At 39.6% G+C, this 23,318-nt stretch overlaps 1 protein-coding gene across 3 annotated transcripts in view; it reads right to left on the reverse strand.

The window, feature by feature from the left end:
* The window catches only part of RAPGEF4 (Rap guanine nucleotide exchange factor 4), a 157,283-nt gene that overhangs the window by 79,824 nt on the left and 54,141 nt on the right, over nucleotides 1–23,318 (reverse strand). For all 3 annotated transcript variants that reach the window (XM_075512054.1, XM_075512056.1, XM_075512055.1), the window contains 2 exons: nucleotides 1,573–1,645; nucleotides 432–496 (listed from right to left, as the gene is read on the reverse strand). In XM_075512054.1, the coding sequence (XP_075368169.1) occupies nucleotides 432–496; nucleotides 1,573–1,645 (138 nt within the window). The remainder of the gene's footprint in view (nucleotides 1–431; nucleotides 497–1,572; nucleotides 1,646–23,318) is intronic.

The raw sequence follows: 23,318 nt of genomic DNA on the forward strand, positions 1-23,318 counted from the left end.
ACCCTGAGCAAAGGTCCAGAACAATGTCTGTGCATCAGTTAAGACTCAGTTAAGCCTTAAAATAGGATTTAATTATGAGTTTTATGATCCATTGGCTATGCACTGGTCTTGTCACAGTGCTGCTTTTCTTCTTTACCCTCAGCACCTTTCTGACAAAGATAGGACAACCAGATTGTAACACAAAGTTTGGCAGCAGTACACTTTCTAATAATGCTGATCCTGAACCAGTTGCTTTCTCCAGTTATACGATACAATGTCTAAAGCATCCTTACAATTTGTATACTGTACTCACATGCATCAACCACATGCTTTGCATTTGCACCTGGTTCTTTTCAATTTAATGCTGTACTTTTTCATTTTTCATTACCAAATCCTCCCCCCTCCCCCCCCCCCCCCATTAAAAAACAAAGGCAAAACTAGGTCAGATTTACCTTATTACAATTTTTAGAAACTTGGCAAAGAGCATTGCTTGACATGCTGTCCTTATCTGGCATTCCTAAAAAAAGAATACAGAAAATAAATACATACACAGTGGAGATATTTATTAATAGAATAGGGAATTGGAGGGTTCAATGCTTTGATAACATACACACTAATCTATGATTTTTTAAAAGCAAAACAGATTTATTTGGACAAAAGTTTTCTCTTGTGAACACAAAAAAGACAAAAAGCTAACGTGTAAATACTATAAACAGCTTGCTAAACATCGCACTTTCTCACAACTTAATATTTTAAGTATGTATACAAGAATTATTTATATTTTTTCATTTAACATTATCTGTGTTTTAGTACCTGGAAGTCAAACGTGACATTGAGTTTGCACTAACTAGCATTGCTAGCTATGCTGTGCTATGCTATGCTGTGCTATTGCTTCACAAATATTGAATTGTGAACATATTCATATTGAACACATAACATATGGGACAAAATTTGCAGATGCAATTGCTAGTCATCAGATATTGTCCAGGTTGGCATCTAAATAATCCTCTGGCAACTAAATAAAAGTACTGTAATTTACAGAAGTGATGAGTTCCACAGGCTGCCCTTGGATTCATGTCTACAGCACTATCCCCCAGTTTGACAGGTTCTCATGAGGCAGAGACATACCCAAGCTTATGTAGCTATGTAACTAAGGTCAGACAGCAGCATGTTTACTGCAGGCTGTCTGCCCAAACACTAATCTAGGTTCCCAAGCAAGTTGTGTAGCCCGTCCTAATTAAAAAAATAAGCCAGCTGGTTATATTTATTTTACTAGCAGGACTCATGGCCGTGTTCCATGGAATTCATGTAACACCTATAACCAGTTAAATGTTACATGACATCATACAGTATGCTTTAGTCAACAGGCCTGGCTCATAGTGCAGATTTGTGTACAGCTCTGTGTGCACTTTTATACAGTTGTGAATGCATTTAGGCAAGTTCCAAAGTATTCCCTACTATATGCAGTATTAATATAGTCGTAACACTGAACTGAATTTAACGGTTAAATTCCAACACCCCAAACCAGAGGACTCTTATCTTCCCCTTTCTTCTCTTTTTTTTAACATCTGATGTCTATTTTCTCATACTTACTGTCATTGTTGGAGCTGGTTTCCATAACACCATAAGGAGGAGTGAGAAGTCCAGACATATACTGTCGATATTTCTGAAAGACAGCGATGGCACATTCAGTCAAGTACAGATGTATAAAGCCATTCAATGGGTGATGTGGTGTTTACGTTTGTGCATCTGCTGCCTTGTGCTTCCCACGCACACAATTAATCTGAGGCAGTCAGACATACCTTTAATCATAACACTATAAGGCCTGCCTTCTTGACTGGAGCACACTGCCTTTATTTTATCAAAAGTTGTGCTAAAACAGTTCCCTCCTTCATCTTCCCCAAAGCATGACTTTGAGGGTTCTAATAAACCAATACTGTACTTAGCTGTGGGATTTCCCATAAAGGCTGTTTTAAAGCTCGTTTGAAATTACACTACTTAGCTGAACTCAAGCTAGGAAGCTACTTTATTGTAGGGACGGAGACAAGGCTGTTAACTAAGGATTCATGAGAATCAGGTACCACTACAATTTTGGTGTCAGATTTGAAATATACAAGATTTAGTGTGAAAACTCTGAACGCTTAATTCCAACACGCTGAGTTTGGTTTTCAGAAACTACAAGGTTATGAAACACACAAACCCAGCACCTCATGTTATGTATACACACACACAAAAACTGTATTATCAGATGAAACTTTGTAACTGTAAAAATAATGTCCCTTGTACCACTGTAAACTATGTATTTGTAACTGATGTCAGTAACTGGTGTTTTTCTTCAGTGAATGCTGGTGATGTGATCAGTAAGGTTCAAAGCTCTGTCTAGGGTTTAAGAAATTCACAGAAGCTCATAAGTAACACCAAAGGAAAAAAAAAAAGTCTTTTTATCAGATACAAATCATTCAACGAATAAGTGAGACATTTTTGTTTTCAATCATACTATATTACTGTCATGCTTAAGGGTAAACAATCATAATTCCCTTTTGGCACGGTCAGAAAACAAGCTTGTGCAACAGGGATGCTGATGATCAGCATAAACAAAATGTGTCATGCAGTCCTTAGGGCGTGCAGTGAGCTGAACGTGAACAACCAACCAGCTGAATTCATGTAGGTTTCAAGTAAGCACACGTAATAATTGAGTCAGAAAATTTCCCTCATAGTACAATTTTAATTTAAAAGTTTTATCCTTTGTTCTACGGAGCTGTTTGGATGTATTCACTTCTAAAAAGTTGTCTGCTGGATTTTAACAGATGCTTGAATTATCCTTTTAACATTTCTTTTGCTTGGAAATAGATATGAAAACATCAATTCTAGCACTAAAGACTGAATGTCTTGCATTCTAAATAATAACAAAAGCTACAAAGATTACATTAATCTTAATAATCCAATCCTATTTTTAGACAACCTATTACATCCTAAAGCTTAGTAATGTATTATTTAAATCTCACCCATAATCCAGCTGAAACCTCATAGGAGCAAAACTATGTTATATCCCTGGTCAGTCACACAAAATAAATGCTACTTCATTTGAGGATAAAACTCACTTATTTTCTTTCCTAAACCATTCACTTTCCCGTACTCTGCATCCAGACCTATGACTGGCACTCAGTGAGAGGAAGAATGTGAGAAATAATTATTTTCTCAGTTCAACTAGTAAACCATACACATAAAACAAGGGAAAAACTCATTTTGGTTGGCCAAATGAAAAAAAGGAAAGCATATCACAAGAGGTTGAAATAACATTTTATTCAAACAGTAGATAAGCATTTTGTTCTACCTTCTACTGAATTTGGTCTTGAAATACGATTTAGAAATGGAAAATTGAAATGTTTCATTTGGGATATGATAAAATCACATTTTATAGGGTTTTTCTCTTTTGTTCTTCCTCACCGTTCAGATGATAAGCATTTCTTTGTTCTGTTTTTCCCAAAATAGCATTTTCCCAGAAATACATTATTAGTCCACATTTAATCCACCTTGATAAGGAACTTGAATTGTAGGAAGACAGTCATTTTCTTTTTTATTTCCTATACCACGTTCACAGTCATCATACACTGCATGGCAGTTTCCCTTCCGATTAATTCTCTAATATTTTTCCTGATTATTCTTCTCATGAAACAAAACATAGAACACATCATATAATTTCGAAAAGATCTGGGGGCCTAGCTTAACAAAAATACGTACAGGTAGAATAAGCCAGAATTGCATATAACACTTCAAAGGAGGCACTTAACCCCATTCAGCCCCACCTCATCCTCAGGATGCCAAAGCCCACCAGGAACAAAAACACGGGCTGCCAAGGACTTCAATTCTCTCATCTTCCACATGAAGGTCCCACCCTGCCATGAGATGAGTCTACTTATGAGTCTGATACAGCAAGCCCAGTGAGCAGTGTTGCCTGTGAAGGAGTTGAGGCAGCATTACCAGAAGAGGCATGAATTCAAGACATGCTCTCAGAAAGCTCAGTTGTTCAGACTCTTCCAGGAGACCACTTAAATGAAACTACTTCTGTATCAGGGTATCTGGAGGGAAGGCTGATATGACTGCCACACAGGTCTCCCATGAAGATACCTCAGTGGGGTGCAGGCTGACATAGGAGGTATAATTTACACTTAAACTTGTGTCACCGCATCAGCCAAATTAAATGTCAAGGGACACTTATTTGTCAAGAAGTCAGGGAAACACTGTTTGCTGGGAAACCTAAGTATCCAAAGAAAGACATAAGTCACTGCATAAGGATTCACAGTATCAGATGGAGTAATGAAGTTCCAGGCATGAGATCTCTCAAAGCTGAGATAATGAGGAAAACACAATACTGACTGTGAGACCTATGTCTGTAAATGAAAAGAAAATGCAGTAAGTTAAATTGTACTGGTAGGTGGCATTTAAAATCATCCTGAAGATTAACAGACTAAATATTTACAAAAGGCTTTTGAAAATGTATTCCACTGGTGGTATGAACTCTGGAAAGGCTTTCCTTATGAAAGACAACAGCAGCTATCAAATCATCATAAGCTTGTTTATTACCAGAAGTCTTCAAGTTCTGTAAATCCAACATGACAGCAGGTTTTAAAACTACACTCAGTGACCTATTCACTCTATCTTCAGTTTCTACCAATTTATAAACTCTATCATGCAACAGCTTAAAGATCAGATGCTTCCTGCATCTAATCTGACAGCACGATTAATAAAGACAGTATTTTTTCTTCCAGTTACTGACCGCCTCATATCCATGCAGTGGTGAAAATTAACACGACCTTTTCAGCCACTGCTATAGCCTAAAGCACAGAAGACTGCTGTCAAGGAACAGTTGGGGATGGGAGAAAAGGAGGAAAGAGAATCACACACTTGCCTTACTGGGAAGGTGCTGTTTCATTTGTCATACCAAGAGTTTTTAAGGCCACTCATTGTCAGGCTTTTCAGTGTGTTCCTTCACACGCTCTTATTTAGACTTTATTTGCAGTTAGCTGCAGTTAGTCTCAGAGGTTTTCATGATTACAATAGATTTTCTTCTACTCCGTGAACATAATTTGATATATTTTTATATGCTAATGTTTAGAAAGGCAATTACTATAATTCTGATGCAAGCTATCTCTTAAATTCCTTACAAATTTTTCTAGTGTACATAAGATATATAAAATATGTCTTCAAAATATGTCTTTGTAGTTAGTCCCTCTCTTCTGCTGCAAGCATTGAAGAGCTAATACCTGTTTAAAGGGAAAGAAGGAGCAAAAAAGAGATCTGTACAATACAAACACTCCAAAACAAGCCAGGTAGATGTGAAGAAAATAGATGAGCCTTTGTTGTCTTCCATGTGCATTACGTAGCAAAACCACAGCACTCTAACAGGAAAGACTCAGGACTTATGAAGGGAAGACCTCCTGGGTATAAAGCTTTGAATGCAGGTTCCACACCAGACACTCCTCCAAGTGCAGCCGTTCTCCAGTTGGCAAAGAGTATCTGACGGGCTGTGTAATAAGGACCCAGGTAGTGATGGTTTGTAGCACTAGGGAGTCAAGTCAGGCTTCTGATGCTTCCCCACCCCAAGGTAAACCTACATGTGGCCAGGTACTAGGGAGTGTCTTGTAACATTGGAGAAGGTTTTGTAGACCACAACAGGCGCTTGGTTGAATACATGATCTCTCTCTTTCTCCTCTTTCTCCCCCACTCACAATCTCAACCCACAGTGTTAGTTTCGACCAGATGCACTTCTGCTGCCTCCTGTTCTGCCTGCCACTGGCAGCAGAGAAGGTGACAAGGCAGAGCCTGCATTACTTGCAAACACAAAATAATTCATTTCAGTGGTACAAATCCTAGGCCAAACATCAAGGTGCCCTTTCCACACACGCTTTTCAAAACCTTGTGTAACTATTTTATTAGATGCTGTTATTTTGACTATTACCTCAGTTCTGCAATCCTCCTGTACCAGCTGTCCATACTCCTGTAACGGTTTCTCTTGGGGAATATATGCTGTAGCTTGACAGTGTGGGCTAGCTTCTCTATTTTCTTTTGACAATAAATAATTGATCACTGATGCTCTCAGTACAACTCTGTTCCTCCTCTAAGTTGGCTGCGCCAGTCATACCGTTTTGGCAATGAACCACGCCCTTGTGAGCACTGGTCACAAGGGTGCGTCACTCCCATGGTGCATTGTTTCTTCTCTTTTCTCCAGAACAGTAAGGAGAGATGTGAAAGAACCCCTCAAGATCTCTGGACCCTCTTTTCACCCACCAAACCAAGCAGAGATTGCTGTCTCTAAGTCTAGATCTTTGCCTTTACATCTGATGCTTCAAAGATTGCTCTTCACTGAACTAACTGACAGGTAAAATCTCAGGTCATCTGCCTGCTATCTGTTAGTGTTTTCCAATAAAAAGAGCCTAATGTTCTTACAGAATTTCACCAAAAAATAAGTGATAATCATAATTTGTAGTTGTTTTTTACCCAAATGTTGTTACAAAGGGGAAACGAAACAACACACTTGCTATTGCCTCATAGTATGTGCTGAGACCCACAGAAGACTGGCATAATTCTGATTTCAGATACTGCCTTCTTAGTACATTTACAAATTAGTAAGCATATTTCTTCTAAGCAAGCTCAATCAGAAAATTTCTGTACATTCCAGGTCAATGCCACTAACTGGATATCACAAAAAGGACCTGACCCATGGCTGTTTAACATTGGATAGTAAATCATTGCTTGAAGCTGGTGCTTCACTCTAGAACACCAAGTATGCTCCGTATTACTAAATACTTGTCTTTGTCATTCACAGAATATATATATTCACTGTCACTCACAGTATAGGTAAGAGAACAGAACTGGGGTATTTCTAAAGGGAAGGATAGAGACAAATTAGGAAAAAATAATGCTACAATAGCAAAACCATATCTTTATGTATTGTGGAAAAATAGAAAATAAACCACGTGAAGATCTTACCACAACTTACTGAACACAGACTGTTTTGTATACGTCAGTCTATCAAGTCATTAACATGAGATAGACAAGGCCTGAAACAGCAGAAGTGAAGTACCATTTAGTCATATTTAGATAAAATAAATACAGGAAATGCCTGTACTGAAATTGCTGAATCCTGATCCCAGAATTAGTACAGTTTATATAACAGCAGATGAATCTGCATCTTTTCCATTTATTTACCTATTTACCATCTTCTGAATGTTTCTGCATGGCTCTAATCAACTATGCTTTAGCTTTTATTTGATCTCTTTGTTTTGGAGGCATATACTTTTCTGTCACATTCCCACTTAAATCAATTTATCGTGCTTGAAAAGCTCTGTGTGCAGAATTTGCTTGATCACAGAATCCCCTTGAGTTTTAGCCAAAAAGAAAAATGTACCCAGCTCCCTGAAATCATGCCAAATAGCAGACTTGGCTACCAGATAGAAACCCAAAGATAAGACTGCACTGCAAAAAATCAAATCCAAGGAAATTAGAGCATGAGCAGTGATTAAACAAATTACACAGCCTATTCTGCTCCATCTAATTTAAATATAGAAATGACATCATGCAGCTCTCTGATTCTGTCTCCTAGAGGAATCCACTCAGGAAACACAGTGGGGTGGAGACAGGACTTGGTTGGGAGGGGTGAGAAAGATTGCATATACTTAAAAGAGGACAAAAAAATATATATAAAGAAGAACAAACATTCCATTCGATTTATGTGTATTCTTTCACTACACTTGTGTAACCATAGAATAGATAACGTATTTATAGGGAATAAATATAACAATTTAACTGCCTTCAATGTGAAGTTCAAGTTTTCAAAAGTGGCTGAAAAAGAGAATTATACAATTCCATATTTACTTTTTCACAGTGATATCTCTGTTGAAGTTATTCACTTTAAAATCAGATGATGATGACTGTCAGCGGCAGTGCTTCAAACTCAATACAAGATCAGAAAATCAAGCTGTGCTCTCCTTTCTTCCCCTTTCATTATTACTTGTAGGAGAGAAGCAGCAAATCACACCTTAGCTGGAATTTTCTGAATGATGCAAGTGGCAGAACAGAACCTCACTCCTCTTCAAACTGTTCTGCGACGCTAACAATTGTAAACCTGCATCTTTATTAGCAAAGCCAGCAGATATGTCTCGAAAATAAAGAGCTGAACTACTAAGAAAAAGGTACCGTTTTAACATAATTTTTCTTACCACTACAGCCAACCTTTAAACCTACATTGACAGCACTTAGATCAAGCTAAGTCTGGCATCATCTCATAGGCCACATAGGCACAAGGGAAGCCTGTTCCAAGAACAATTTCCTAAAGTTCTGAGCACAAAATACTTTCTTTTACCCTCAGGCAGTCACACCTCCTGTTTTCAGATACAGTATTTTAATGAGGAGAGAAGCAAAGGTATGCTCTTTCAGGGGAGCTCAGTCTGGGTGTGCTATGTAAGAAGACAGTGTACAAGGAAGATCAGAGACAGGTAATACGAGACTCACAAATACAGGATGAGGCTGGCTTTGTTCAGCTCCTCACCTGGGCGGCTACAGGCTGCCTCCTACACTATTTCTTCCATATGGTGTGCCTCCCTGAACTGATCTTTAGCATTTCTCTGGAGCAGAGCTTCAGCTGAGACAAAAGGTCACACCAGGAAGACATTTATGTTTGTAAAGTGCTTTGAGATAATAGTAAACTCTGTAATTGCAGCAACATACGTGTCTTGTTTCTGATCACACACCTTAACCTGCAGAGCAAGCAAAAAGCAAGGGTTGTGTGTACTAGAGAAGTCAGAAGTGAGCAAGAGCCTCTAAACCAAGTTATTGTTCCACCCTGAGATTGCTGCCTTGCAATACAGAAGGCCTGATACACATGACCAACATATCTTTGCATGAATGTTATGAAAAAGGCTTCATCTGAAGAAATGTATGTGGAACTAGGTATGGACCACCGAGATAGAGAAAAGCTGCAAACCTCCCAGTGCAGGCTGTGCTCTGACAGTGGGTTGAAGTCATGCTCCTCTGTAGTGAAATTCTGTAAGGTCACCACAAGGTCTGTGCAATACTTAAGTCCTAAAAATAGGTTTTAAGTGCAACTTAAATGACACATTGGCCTTATGTTGACACTGTGTGCAGCAGTGGCTTTATCCATTGTTCATAAACAGCTTCTTTTCTTCCCTCCTATATTTTTTTACAAGAAGATTGGAAACAAGTAAAGAAAAAGCAAAATGGTGAGCTGATCTGTAACTCTGCTTTTCATATTTACAATCTCTAAGCACAGAATTATCTTGGTCTAGAAAGTTGTTTTCATCTGGAAGGAAACTCTGGGTTAAATATTAATTCCTCTACAATCAATATAAACCTCTTAATGAGTTCAGTGGGGTCAGTCTAATGCCGTGCTTTTGCTTTGCACAGAAACAAGCACATATCAACTTCCAATACTCTTCTAATATTAAAGGCTTCCTTTTCATGGATAGTTCCTCAAAGTGATTGTTTCTACTCAGTTGTGCCTGACAATAATGAGAATATTCATAAGTGTAACTAAGTAAACATACAAGGGAATTTCCCTTATAACATGAGCCTTTCTTCAATGCTTTTTAAATATTATTTTGATTACAGTGTGAGCTGCTTTAAAAGCAGCTTGTGCAGCTCACTCAGTAACACTACTGTGAAATCAAAACAATAAGTACAATACAAAATAAGAGGGGAAAACCTAAAGACAAATGAAATAATTATAGTTCAGGAAGTATGACTGAACATAGTCTACTCCTTCTAGTGCATGGAAAAGAGTGTATTCCAACACAGAAAATCACTCACCATCAGACTGATGTCAATTAGCAGGACCCCAAAATACCTGGGCCTCCAACTCAGCCAGCAGTCAGTGCAATGGCACCACTGGAATTACCTTGCGAGCATAAATCTCTCATGGGCCCAGCTGCTCAAATCTGGAGTCCCTTTCATGCACAGTGTAGTATAATAAATGCTGCCTGTGGTACTTCCCCACCGGAATTCACAATAATATTTCAGCTATTTTGTAACACAGTGTTTAGTTACCTTTACTGCCTTACATCCACATGCACAGTCCAACATCTCACAGCCCTCATGTTTGAAGCTCCCTATGAAGGCCTGTGAAACACAGCCTCTTCTGACAGACTTGTACAACAGCATCTGATCTGAAGATACCAAAAGGTATTGGATGGGAATGACCGACTTTTATCAAACTGAAATGCAAACAACATTAATAACGGTGATTCAGCTGTGCCGTAACATAGGGATTAGGTAAACTGCATTAACAATCTGCAATGCAACAGCCTTATTTGGATGGGTCAGTTTTCAAGGTTTTTCCCTCTGACTGGAGTCAGTGCAAGTGACTTCCTCAAATCAAAGACATTTTATTTAGCTGCCAGTTGCTCACCAAGACTAAAAAAGACCGCACACCAAATGTTGTTCTGCGATTCTAACCCAGAGTCTTGCTGTGGCTGTTTCTCACATGATCCTTTCTTTAGGTAAAAAGTAAAGTAGCATTCATTTCACCTCAGCTCTAACAACATTTTCAAACCTCATCACGAGAGGGGACAGTGAGGAATGGAGGCATGCAGGGATGGGAAAGAAGGAAGTAAGTCCCACTGGAATTTAAATGTTAGAAAAGAAAGAAATGTTAACAACAAATAAGAAGGAAGGAAGTGAAAATGTTTTAGGGAGCAATGGGTAGGTGAAGGGTAGGAGGGGAGTGCAATACATACAAGATTAAAACAGCATTTGAGATATGCAGCTGGGCACAGTAATAAAGATGCACTGTAGATTTTCTGAAGTGGAAAAAATAGTAGAGATGTTAAGGCTGAACCTAAATATGACCAAAAGAGAAAAATGAAACACGAGGAACATGAAAAAAAATGGAGACAACTCACAAGACAACAAAAGGTAAAATACTGAACTAAACTGAATAATAATCTTTCCAGAAAAAGAAAGAAGGGTGGAAGGAGAAGAGTATAACATCATATCAGTCTCCTCTGTCCAACAGAGCCCTGAAATCAGCTTGACTGCTAAGTTCTACACACAAAATGAAAGGTCAGATCCTGTCTCTCTCTCCTCCCATCCAGAAAGGCTCACAGTGCACTTGGAGGCAGGATGCAAGCAGGCAAATGGCACAGCACAAAAGGTGCAGAATGGCACAAATTAACTAAATACGAAAAGAGGATGTTTCGCCAGGGATTTTTGTTCAAATAAAGCAAGTAAGATTATATTGGAGCATGAGGCAACTGAGAACAAGAAGTTCACAGCTTTGGCATCCATCGTAGGACAGACCTCCAAAGGCTGAAATTAAAATGCCTTAGGAAACACTCTCCCATCCGAAAGAATGATATTTGTTACAGTCTTGCACTAAAGCTATACCACCAAAAAGGGATGCAACTACTAAAGAAACTGAGCCAACACTACCCCAAACAGAGGTTTAACTAGACATAACCAGATTCAAAGAGACGCAGTTACTACTATTAAGTTTACGTGGAAGGACTACACAAATGATGATGATGGAAGACTGTAAATGATCAACTGCAAGAGAAAGAGAAAGGGGGGTGCTGAAGACTCACTAACAGACCATTAAACTTGGCCATATACTACATATGTAACAACACAGCAGTTCTGTGAGGCAATTTGGCAAGGAAATTCCACATCCGAGGGGCAATGAGAAAAGCTGATTCCTGCACTAAGACTCCTCCGGAAATAATTTGCCAAGCCCGAGCATCCAAAACCTGTCAGCACAAATGCCCAAGTACTGGCCTCTTGGGGGAGAGACAACTTCTGTCAAACTGGCTAAAAGATGCTCTCAGTCAAACATTCATGGCACTTAGTTTGCCATTCTGAAAGACCTGGCTTTTAAAAGCATATTCTAAAACTTATACTTGGTTTTAAAATTATCTATTTGATAGCAACCTCACTAGGAACTGAATCAATTTTCTGAACTTTTATGTTTCCGTTCCACTTGGGCAAACAGCCATTTCTTCTGGGTACCCCCTCGCACATGGCTAAAAATAATTTCATTAGCATATTGAAATCTCAACCTACCCCACTAGATGGATAGGTTTAATACAGCCAGGACGTACAGTAGATTGTTAATTTTGAAAGTAAAACATCTTTCTAGTCCATTGCTTTCAATTGTTCACTTCTTAGATATCTTTGTATTTCCTGCTTCTTCTTTATGGAATCATGTTTTGTTTGTTTGTTTAAAGGATGACAAAAAGGTATTAAAATAAATACATCAGGCTGTGCTGGGGAGGCCCCACCACCTGCTTCTCATGAACCCTGGTTGTTCTTGTTCCAAACCCATTGGAAACAATGTATTACAAGGGATAATACTTACACAAAGCAAAGAGCAGTACTAGATAAATATGCTGTTTTTACATGGAAAGCAAATGAAATTGGTTTTCAGTAGAGGAGGAAAAATAACATTGCACAATATTACTGCACTATGATTTTAAATCATTTCTGTAGATTATCAAATGAAGATGAATGGATTGTTTAAGATGTACATTGCATGAGTACATTTTGAAAATGCAAAGAGACTCAACATAGACATTGCAAAATTCTTTTTAAAAGGCCTTGCTAGGAGGATGCAGTAAATAACCCTGGCTCTGGCTGTGCAGTGGCAGTGGAGAGGACAGAGCATCTTGTCCACTCATCTTTCTGTCCATTTCTCTTACACTGAACAGTCCCTGATAATTTTCCCAACCTTCTCATTAAAAGCATACCCAAACAAACTTCAATTGTTGCTTGTGTAATAATTGTGGCCACAATGTGCCAGACCTCCTGTACTCAGCTGTGGGTACAAAGATTCTGTTCTGCTGGTCTGCTTCCCTAGCGAAATGTAACCACTTCTCCTGGCAGGAAATTTCTCCCTTTTCTGCCTTCTTCCCAGTAACTTTTTGATTCCAGTGGAAAAATTTTAACCAAATTTGAGATGGGGCTCAAATAAGGTCCTAGAAACTAAATTAAAATTAGTGATAGGAGGGAGGTCCCAAATATAGTGTCATTACTACGGGAAAAGAGGGCACCACTCTTTGTCACCCACTTCACTGGGTAACAGCCAGCTGACTAGTCTGTACACGCACACCAGCTAGCTAATCCTCGTGCGTATAACTCCAAACACCACATACGTTGTCTACCACCAAGCAGATACATCATGGAAATTATGGTAAGTATCGGTGGCAGGAAAGAGCAAAAATGGAAAGGAAACAAGCTTTTTCAGTCCTTCCACTCACTGAAAAACTTTTCAATCATTTTCATTGGCTGTGATTATATTTATATCCCAAACTTATTTTGCAACTTCAATTCTTATTATTAGCAATTCTTCTAAGTGTTTTCATTATGACCACACACCAATGCCTTAAAGTTGCAATTTTTGGGGGTTTTGTGGACACCAGTCCTGAAGGTGCTAAAGCATGCGAAACAGACAGCTCTGGCTTGGAATGTGTTGCTATCACCTGCTGTTGCAGTGGTGAAAAATATACATGGGCATTCTTATGCACTCCTGATAGAAGAGAAGCAGGTTTTACTGAGAAGCAATCTGCTATACTTCACCCTTTTTCTGACAGCAAGAAGAATGATTAATTCTTGAAGCAAGTGTATTGCTATACTGGGACAAGACTTTCAGTCCCTCTGGAAGGCAAGACAAGGTCACTGGTTAACACTAGAGTTAGAACACTTCTTAATTGAAGGGCTACCTAATTTGCAACAACCTACACTTCTGTCTATTTTTGTAGGGCTCTTTCTCTGTCGTGAAGCAAGACAGACAAAGCTTGTTATTGTCACTTTGATACTGTGTATCCACTCACCATTCAAAGAAAGTCTTTATATAGAATATGCAGTAAAATAAGCTACAGCTTGAGTCACACAGCTTGAGTCCATGCTTCTTGAGTGTTATGAGGCACCAGAGAAATCAAATGACTTGCATATGAGAACAAGGCATTATCCACCAAGCCACAAGTGTAATTATAGAACAGGCTTTAAGAAAGGTTTCATTAACAGAGAGAAAGAGCTGCCTTCACATCTAAATCCACTTGACATAATTCTTCTGTTAACCTACAACTCTAAAGCCTATTAGAGACAAGTTTTGCAAACCGTATGGTAATAAAAATCAAACACATTGAAAATGAGGCAAAAATATTTTTTTCCATATAATATAATTATTATTTTTTTCACATGGTAACCGCTGTTTATCTGAACCACCTTCCTTTGATAGTGCTGAGGAGAATTCAGTGTTGTAGAAAAAGTAAGCTGTAGACATATGCCTAACACCTAACTGGCTAGTTTTCAATTTACAAGTATTCCCCTACATACTGCTAGCTGCTTGTTTAGGGAGCATCACAGAATGCAGTTTTAGCATTATACTGTCTCTTCAGTTTTATAAACTTCAGATTTCTGCAAAAATCTTGATATCTTTTAGATAAGATAGCCACTGTAATCTCTGTCTTTTATATAAGATTATTATTTGCATAACTCCTATAGAGTTAAAGTCCATTATATACAACTGTGTTGGAATGGATCCTCAGCTGACACAAATTAACAGTTTCACTGGCTTCAGCAAAGCTGATTTGTATTTGTTGATCTGTTTCAACAGCACTAATGATCATCCGTCTTCCGATAGGAAGGCATATTGTCCACTAACTAGTACTGAAGGCTAGATCTCAGGAGATCTCTGCCATATTCCCAAGTATTCCACTCAATCACCATAACTGATACTTGAACCAAAACCAGTTCAAACTGGGAAATGTGAAGTCTGACTACCATGCAACCTTAAGGAGATTTGCTGTTCATTTCTGCAGTGGGAAATCTCATCTGTGGGAAGGGCCACATGCAGACAGCCTACATTCCAGCTGTGTCCTGGCCCTCTTCTATTCCCAGGCTCTGCTGCATTGCCTTACCAATAGGGAACACAGATGAGCGCAGGACTTAAAAGGCCCCCACCACAGCCTTGATGCTGCAGAAGAATCACATAACAATTTCAGAAATTGTTTTTACCTCCAAACTTTAGGAAATCACAGTAGGCTCCAAAAGCAGTAAACAAAAGCTCTACGAAATAGGTGTGACATACTCTTGCCGCTGTCCTGAAAAACACCTGGTGGTGTTTTCTCATGACAAAATCACAAAGTTTTCACATCACCAGTATCACCTAAGTTTAGCAAACTTGACAGGTATTACAAATCTGACATGATTAGGAACAGCAGCATAAACAGGCCCGCAGACCTACTGAATGACTGCACTGCCCAGCACGTGTCAGTAGTGCTAGCTTCAGATAGAGCTAATCCTTCCTGCAAACAGAAACAAGTGCGAAAATCCAGACAAGAGAAAAGAGTCCTAGTGCCTGAATACTTCATAGGGGATAGTCTGTCAACAATAGCATGGACCAAACCTGGTCTCTTAAAAAGGAAAATTGCTACAAGTGTCCAAAGGTGCCATTTTAATAAAGTGAGCAAAAAAGAGCAGATGTAAAATTAACTAGGATGCCAAGCAAGACCAACACTGCCAGCACAGGCCTGCTGATTTGCTGTCTCAAGACAGAAACTAAAAGTCTGATGCACCAACGTGTTACTCCAATTTCACGTGTGTCATGCCAAACCACAACACATGCCAGTGTGACTTTTTTCCAAGAGATGTAAAACTGAAATAATGGTCATGTACCAGGTTAATTACAGCAACAGAGATGTAATTCAGGAGAGGTTTCCTGAGTGTATACTAGTAGCAGAAGGAGATGATGGTGGCCAGAAAAGCTGTTTCAAGCTACCAGAAGATGAAAGGTAAAAGTGACAAGACTTTGGACACAACTGATGCTGTCTTTGTTGGAGCAGCAGTCCCAGTAGAGAAGTTGATTGTCTTTTGTCTAACTTGCACAGAGCTACATTTTATCTAGATCTCTCACCACCGTCCTAAACAGTTCAAAGAACAGTAACACACATGCATATAAACAACTCCTAAAGAGGCTCTGTCTAGTAGAAAAGGCTACAAAGAGCCTGACCCAAATCATCTTTGCATTTATCAGTGTGTTTTAGAAGTTTCTGAAAGATAAAAGATGTATCCCCTTAGAACTATAATTCTCAGTGTCACATGTTAGGCGTTGCTTTCTAATGAGAATTAATACTGTTTGATGTGTTCCTTTATGGTTCTCGTGCCTTGCAGCAGAATGGTCAAACCTTGGCAGCGACAGCATCCAGAGGCCAGTTTTGTGGTGGCCCCTTGTCATGCAGATCAGGCCATACTCTCTTCCCGTGCGGACAGGTGGCAGAGTTCAGTTTGCAGACACTGAAACAGCCTGAGGGGCAGCAGGAGGCACTTGGCTATTAGGCAGCATGGTGGCCAAACAGCTGCTCCCCGGTACCTGACAGGAAAAAGCCATAGGCCAAGTAGAAAGAACCTGCAGGCCAGGCGTGACCAGTTGGGCACCAGGGTTATTCATGGACTCTTTAACTTGAACTCTATAATCAGTGCATCACCATCTCTGTGAACACAGCCCAGTGGAATACTACTGAATTAAGCACTTAATATTTGTAAAATGCTTCAAGATACGTAGATTAAGGATCCCATAGAAGTGCTAACCAAAATAATATTATTCTGACATTGCATTCCTTCAGGAATAGACAGACAAACACTACAGTACATAATTGGGCTGATATCTCTTTAAATATAGATCATTAGCGCTCTCCCGAGATTCCCATCAGTGTCAGTAAATGTATGTACAAAGAACCACTCATTTGATTATCTCACAATAAAAAAACCCATGCATATATCCACAATGATTATATATTCAGTACATTCCCTTTAATGTCAGTACATCAACTGTGTTTCAGTTGAGATTTAGCATTCATCGTCACATGCAGGCAAGTTTTGTCTTGCCTTCTCATCTCCCACACTTGATCTGCCTCTTTAAACTTGGCATTTCTAGCAACCTCTCCCAGCTAGGTTTTAAAAGTAGATTCTTCTCTCTGCTCAATAAGCAAGAGAACAGTATATAATTTCCTGTTTTATGTACAACATCTGGCACTGTAGAAAGAACCATTGCAAATCTTACCAAGGCAGCAGAAAAAAATAGCTGAAAATCCTCCTGTACGGAAAATGGCTCTGCAGCACTGGCTATAAAACCTACTACATATTATATGAAAGGTTAGCAGATTTCCTGGCAGAATATAGTACAGTATGTGGGATTTGATTGCTGTATAGAAACAGAGCATTGAGAGAGAGAGGGCCTTCCATCAAACACTAAATGACGAACCTCAATCTGCTTTTCTCTGCACTAAATAAAAAATGTCAAGAGAAATCTGGCAGGAGTCTACACTTCCTAATGTTAATATTTTGAGTGATAGCCTACACAAAGCATCTGCAACAAAATAACCTTCCCTATTTAACTGGCAAACAAGCTGAGGGTACAAAATTTCCCAAAGCACCAGAATGACTTAAGCAATCATGTTCCGTTTATAGCAATGACTTAGGCATTTCAGAACCTAGGCAGCACTGACATTCAGTGACCCCAGGGACAGAATTTAGAGATATTTAAGCATTCAGAGACACAGTTACCTAAGTGCTGGCCCTCTTAACAAGCCCACAAGAAGCATATGACAACCTGGGGGTTCCATGTGAGGTTATGAACTCCTATCTTTATCAAGCCTCCAACTCCAGTAAGAGGGTTATTATATCAAGATGACCCCTCTATTCAAATATAATCATAAAAAGGGGAACCATGATGGAGAAGTTCACCTTTGCCACGGCAGCTCATGACAAGGGCATGCAACTGCCGGTTGGGACTGTGCAGGGAGTGATCTTACAGTAGCATTAGAAGCTTCTAAAGTTGCAGAAGATGAGGCATTTGGTGTTTCATTCAGTTGTCCAAGCAGAAAGCAGACTGCCTAAACCAGGGGCCCAGTAAGGCAAGAAGAAAACTTGTTTCCCTGGTTGCACACTGGTAGACATCCCTTCCTCGTGGACTCTGGAGAGCACAAGTAGGATGAGAGGGTATTTGTCTTCCAGAGACTTTTAATTGCTTGGACTTTCCCTGTTAATAAAGCAGTGTTGCTTTCCAAACCTTTCCATAAAATTCTAGCTCCTCAGTTATCTGTCAACACCCAACTGTCACGTGCTCCTTGAAGAAGCAAACTCGTCAGGAGGAGTCTGGGAAGGAAGTACCTTAGATACTGTCAGTGTCTGAAGCCAGGACTAGTCCATGGAGCCTAGATAACTGTCAGGTTGTTTTACAGCCCCTGTCTGCAAAAAGCACTGCCTAACTAGGAATCAAATATCTACAAAAACCTGTCCTACGCATTTGTGGAAATAATAGTCAAAACTAACTTGGAACATTGCCATGCACTTATATAAGGTCATGACATGATGTGGTTACTTGTCGGTATTGATATTGAAGTGGAATAAAGTGCTATTCATGAGCTAAAAGCCAACCCAATGTTCTGTTCAGAATTAAAATGCTTTTTCCAAAGAGGATGGCTTTTCCAAAGTGGTAAGCACTGGACCAATTCTGTTTCCTTTAATGTCAGAGGCAGCTTCTGAAAACAGCAGCCCTAATTTGAACCATTATGCTGGCTGTTCAGGGCAAATCCAGTCTGGCAAGCCAGCACTGTCTCCCTGGGAGATGAATATGAAGAAGGGTAAGCAAGCAAGCTGGCACAAAACCAGGAGCTTGGGTGCAAGGGTAGCTAGGGATTGACAAGGCTCTCCTGCTTAAGTGGAAAACCTTTTCCCATTGTGAGTAAAGCTAGGGGAAACCTGGAGAAACTCTGATAAACTGCATTTCAGAAGCACTCTGCACAGAGGATGGCCAGGACCACCAGTAAAAGACCAGTAGGAATTTTAATTACAATTCCATTACAACTAAAAAAATTCTGTCCAGCAGCATTACAGGGACTACATATTCCTCCCAGGCCTCCACTCTGTCCTAATTCAACACAATGTACCTGGAATCTAAAATTGGTTAGGCCAATAATTTAATCTACCATGTGCATTTTTTTCTAAATACATTTTCACTGAGCTATTGATGTTGTTGCACACCATTACAAGTTAAATTACAAGGGTATACGACACATACAGCTGATACTGAGTTCAAACTGTTAATATTAAAGAGAAAGAGGTACTACTGCATATGTCTCATTACCAGGCCATATCACCAACACTTGAAATTTCCAGGAGGAGCAGCCCTGCAAAGATTCTGACAGCCAGTCCATTGTGTTTGGGGCATTGCTACCCAACAGTAAGGTCAGCCCAGATTCAAAACCTTTCTGTGATGTTTCAAAAGATATCTTGCAGATTGCTGGAAAACCCATTCCTGGCTCCTCAGTGTCCTCTTCAGTGACCTCTAATATTGGTGACAGAAATCACCAATATTAGTAAAACCAAAGCTACTGGCTAAAACCAGGGAGTCCCAAGAGAGGAGTGCACCTGGAATGAACCCACTGAGACTTTTATGTTAGCCATAGAAGTCAACTCAGCTGCACCTTTTTTTAACCTTGAAATGATAAATAAAAGTTGTAACAAAACATTTTTGGAAATGTTCTTTTTCCCCTAACATAGTAAGGCCTATTTCAACAAAGATCTCAAATGCTAAGCCTTCATTCAGGTACAACTCTATCTAATGTACTCTTCAAGGAGTTCAAAGTCAATAACGGATGTAGCTATTCAATACCACCCTCTTGTACCCTTTCCCCTCCCTCCTGCAGTCTATTCTTAATCAGCATCTAATTACCTGTATTCCCAGCTTTAAAACTTTGTAGCAGACACTGATGATATTGAGTGGCAATGCATGATGTTACTCTGTCTATAAATCTCTTTTCTTGGAATTCCCTTTCTGAAGAACCAGTGCAAATGCAGGTTACCTCCAACCCCTTCACACGTTCCCATGCAGCCCATGGCTGTCAGCTGTGGTTCCACAATACAAAGCATTCAACGCAACAACGGCCTATGCCCTGCCAGCTGTTGGCTCCTACTCCTCTGCCCAACATATCATCATCTTGGCCAGGTCTGCAAAGATTGGGGAGGGGGCCCTACTGAGGACAGGGACCAGTGAACAGTCCTTGATGTGGGGCTGCCCAAGTCAGGAACTGGGGTTATATACCATGTTTTAGAGCATGCCCTCTTCCTCATTTCCAGAAAGGATATTCAAACTGAACCTGTGGATGCATCTGGGGATTTAGTAATCTTCAGACTACCTCTAGGAATAAAAGTAGTAATTAATTTATCTAAAAATCAACTAACTCCTCACCCTCCCTTGCAATTCCCCCTGAAGCATTCACTGAATAATTTGCCAATTAAAAACTAGACAGTCTACACGTTTGCTAGTCATTCATTTACAAAAAGACACAGGGCACCCATTTTAATGCTGCAGTCACATTTTAATCAAATATTCATCCTTAGAGGTCTTTGAAGGGAGGACATATGCTCTCTTTGACAAGCCAATTCTTAAAATAACTTTTTTGCTTTAACAGTTAACAGGTCAAACGAGAATGCAGCAGGCAAGTCACGGATTAAATAGTATGTTCAATGAATAGGACTCAGCGACATCAAGCAAGAGTCAGAAAGCACAAGCTGAGGGAGATGGGACAGTAATCAGGACATGCATTAACTTTTAAAGTTTGCCATTGTCCAATTGTTTTTGGATAGCGTGCATGACAGTGCAGGTCATCCACTGGAGCAGGCACCTTCAGACTAGAGGCTGCAAAAGCTCAATGCCTCCTTGCTGCAGAAGTTCCATGAGGAAATGTGACTTGATCTAATTTTGGAATCTGGAAAAAAGACAAACATCAGGAAGGAAGTTTAAAAATATTTGGAAAAAAAGTCCTTTCAAAGAAAAAGGAAACTCAAACCAGATAAATTCAAATAGCAATAAGTCAGGATCAAACTGCAGTGACATGCCTCTTTGGAAACAGCACACGAGGATTGCTCGTCCCTCTCTGGAACACTTTAGACAAGGAGCAGGAAGTCACTACTGTCTTTGGGTGGGTTTAGCCCAGTGGTTTCCAATTGTCCCTTTATGTACTGGTAATGCAGCCCTCCATTTGTGTCCAACACATTAAACTCTGCCAAGTTAGGTCTGCACAGAGCTCCATAAACTCTCCCTTCAGTTTCAGACACTCCTATCTATAGAACAACCTTTGAAACAGAAGTCTGGGATACTCCAGACCCCACGGATGATCAAAGCTAACAGACAGGAGATCTGCTAAAAAAAAGAACCGTAACAGAGGAAACTACTTTCAGTTTTCTGTGATAAAGACATGAACCTCTAATTCCACATGAATTTTTCAGTACTGTGCATACACTGCCAGCTAGCACAATCCCCTGTGGGTTTCTGCAGGACTGCTTAGGCCAATAGGGAGTACTTGGTAAAGCCTCATCCATACCTTCTTGGAGGATCAGGATCACCTCAGTCAGCTCCCCTGATTCACCTGGTAAATACAGTCTCTAAGGGACTAGTTTGCTGAGTCAATTCATCATTTAACTTGTTCAGTTTTTAAAAATTCTTGGGTCACAGAGAAATGAAATGAAGACTTTATTAGCTAACTCCCAGTTGTAGGAGAGTAAATCCTCATTATGTGCAAAAATGGTCTAATTTACATTACAGTGATTCTCAGATGGGTGAATGGATGCATGTTTGCCTCACAATGACCCCAGAGGGCAAAGATTTCCTCCCATTCTCACTTTGTTCTCCTCTCCTCTTCCTCCCTCCCATCCATCTTTTTCTCTGACAGCTCTGTAAACAGTACAGAATTTATTTTGAGCCAGTGGAAAGGGGGAGAATGGGCAGTAAGTAGGGCAAAGAGGGTTACCACCTCCTCCTTCCCTCAACCCTCTTCCTCCTACACAGCGGCAAGCCAAACTATAACAGTAAAGTCAGAGGAAGGAAAAGGAACAACATAAAGCATTTGAAAAACACCCATTCTGAAAACGCTTGTTTTCAAGGAAAGGTGCTAAAATGTTTGTAAATTCTAACATAAATGAACGGAAAAGAATTCACCTAGTCTTTCTAAAATGAAAGAACATTGGCTCTAGGCTCTTTTCCCTCTATGTGTATGAGATGGCCGCAAGGGTCAATGAGATTTCACATATGAGGAGGGGGAAAAAAATACATATACCAACCTTCATCCATACCGCTGTTGCTAAACTTTAGGTACAACTTCTCCTATGAATATATTCTATAAATGTCAGACATTTTTAGTATACCAAAAGACAGTCTATCCTAAGCCTCCTCTTTTGCTCTCATATGCCCCAATACTCTCTACCGTGATCAATTTTGAATTCATAAACTAAACAAGGCCCAGCTGGGTAAATAATGAGCACAGACAGCACTGTAGGAAGTGGTTATTTTTCCTAACTCAATCCTCAAACAACCTCATACCCTCTTTCTTGGAATTAATGTAGTGCTGGTATTTCACATTTCAGCAATACAATCTATGTCTTCACCACAAGTGCTAATTATAGAGAGCTCAGCTGCTGCTTCTTGTCTTTTTAAAGCAGTTTACCATTGTTCTCATACAGTCTAGCATTGTTAACTCACCTATCTTTTCAGCTGAGTAAAGTATCCCACACTTCCTGATCTCAGCTGCTATGCAGTATTGCTGTATGGTCTTTCAGGGAATGTAGTAGGGAAGCCCACCTGTAGTCATATTTCTGCATTGCCAAAGTTCTGTGCAACCATGGTGCAGTCAGTCTGTTAATTTTCCCTCTGACATGTACATGTCAGTACTAAATCTCTGCATCTGTAAAACACTTTGGGATCCCTGACAAAGAAGGACTCTATGTAAAGGTCAGATTAATAACTTTCTTCTTGAGCAAAAACATCTTAGGAGAATTTAAACAGACATGCAAGTCTAGCATTCTGGAAATTCTCACAGCTGCTGTTTGCTACCTAAACTCTGTGCTGCTTAGTCATGTGTGTTCACATGATCTGCTAAGCTGGGAGCTGTCTCTTGCTCTTGAACTTTTTCCTCCTGCACTTTAAGATCTGCCCAGCAATACTTTTATTGTATATTGCTGAGTACATGAGCATGCATGTAAAGGGCATGTGATGGCAGTCGCATCTAAATGGTTTACAACTAATCTCTCCTTTATTACCATTTCTTTGGGTATTGAAATAAATGCATTAAAATTTCAAGACTTTTTGTTTAAAAAACAATCAAACCAAAAACTAAAATAAATGCAACTTAGACTGCACTTTGCCTTACATGGCAACCACAGAGTAAAGGAACCACATGTTCAGTTTTCATTTTCTCTAGATATGAAAATATGTATGCTAATTATCTTTACAGAGTATTGATATCAATTTTGCTTTCCCAGGACTCAATACACAG

The sequence above is a fragment of the Mycteria americana genome, chromosome 9, assembly GCF_035582795.1.
Source record: "Mycteria americana isolate JAX WOST 10 ecotype Jacksonville Zoo and Gardens chromosome 9, USCA_MyAme_1.0, whole genome shotgun sequence".
In the NCBI taxonomy this organism is placed as follows: Eukaryota; Metazoa; Chordata; class Aves; order Ciconiiformes; family Ciconiidae; genus Mycteria; species Mycteria americana.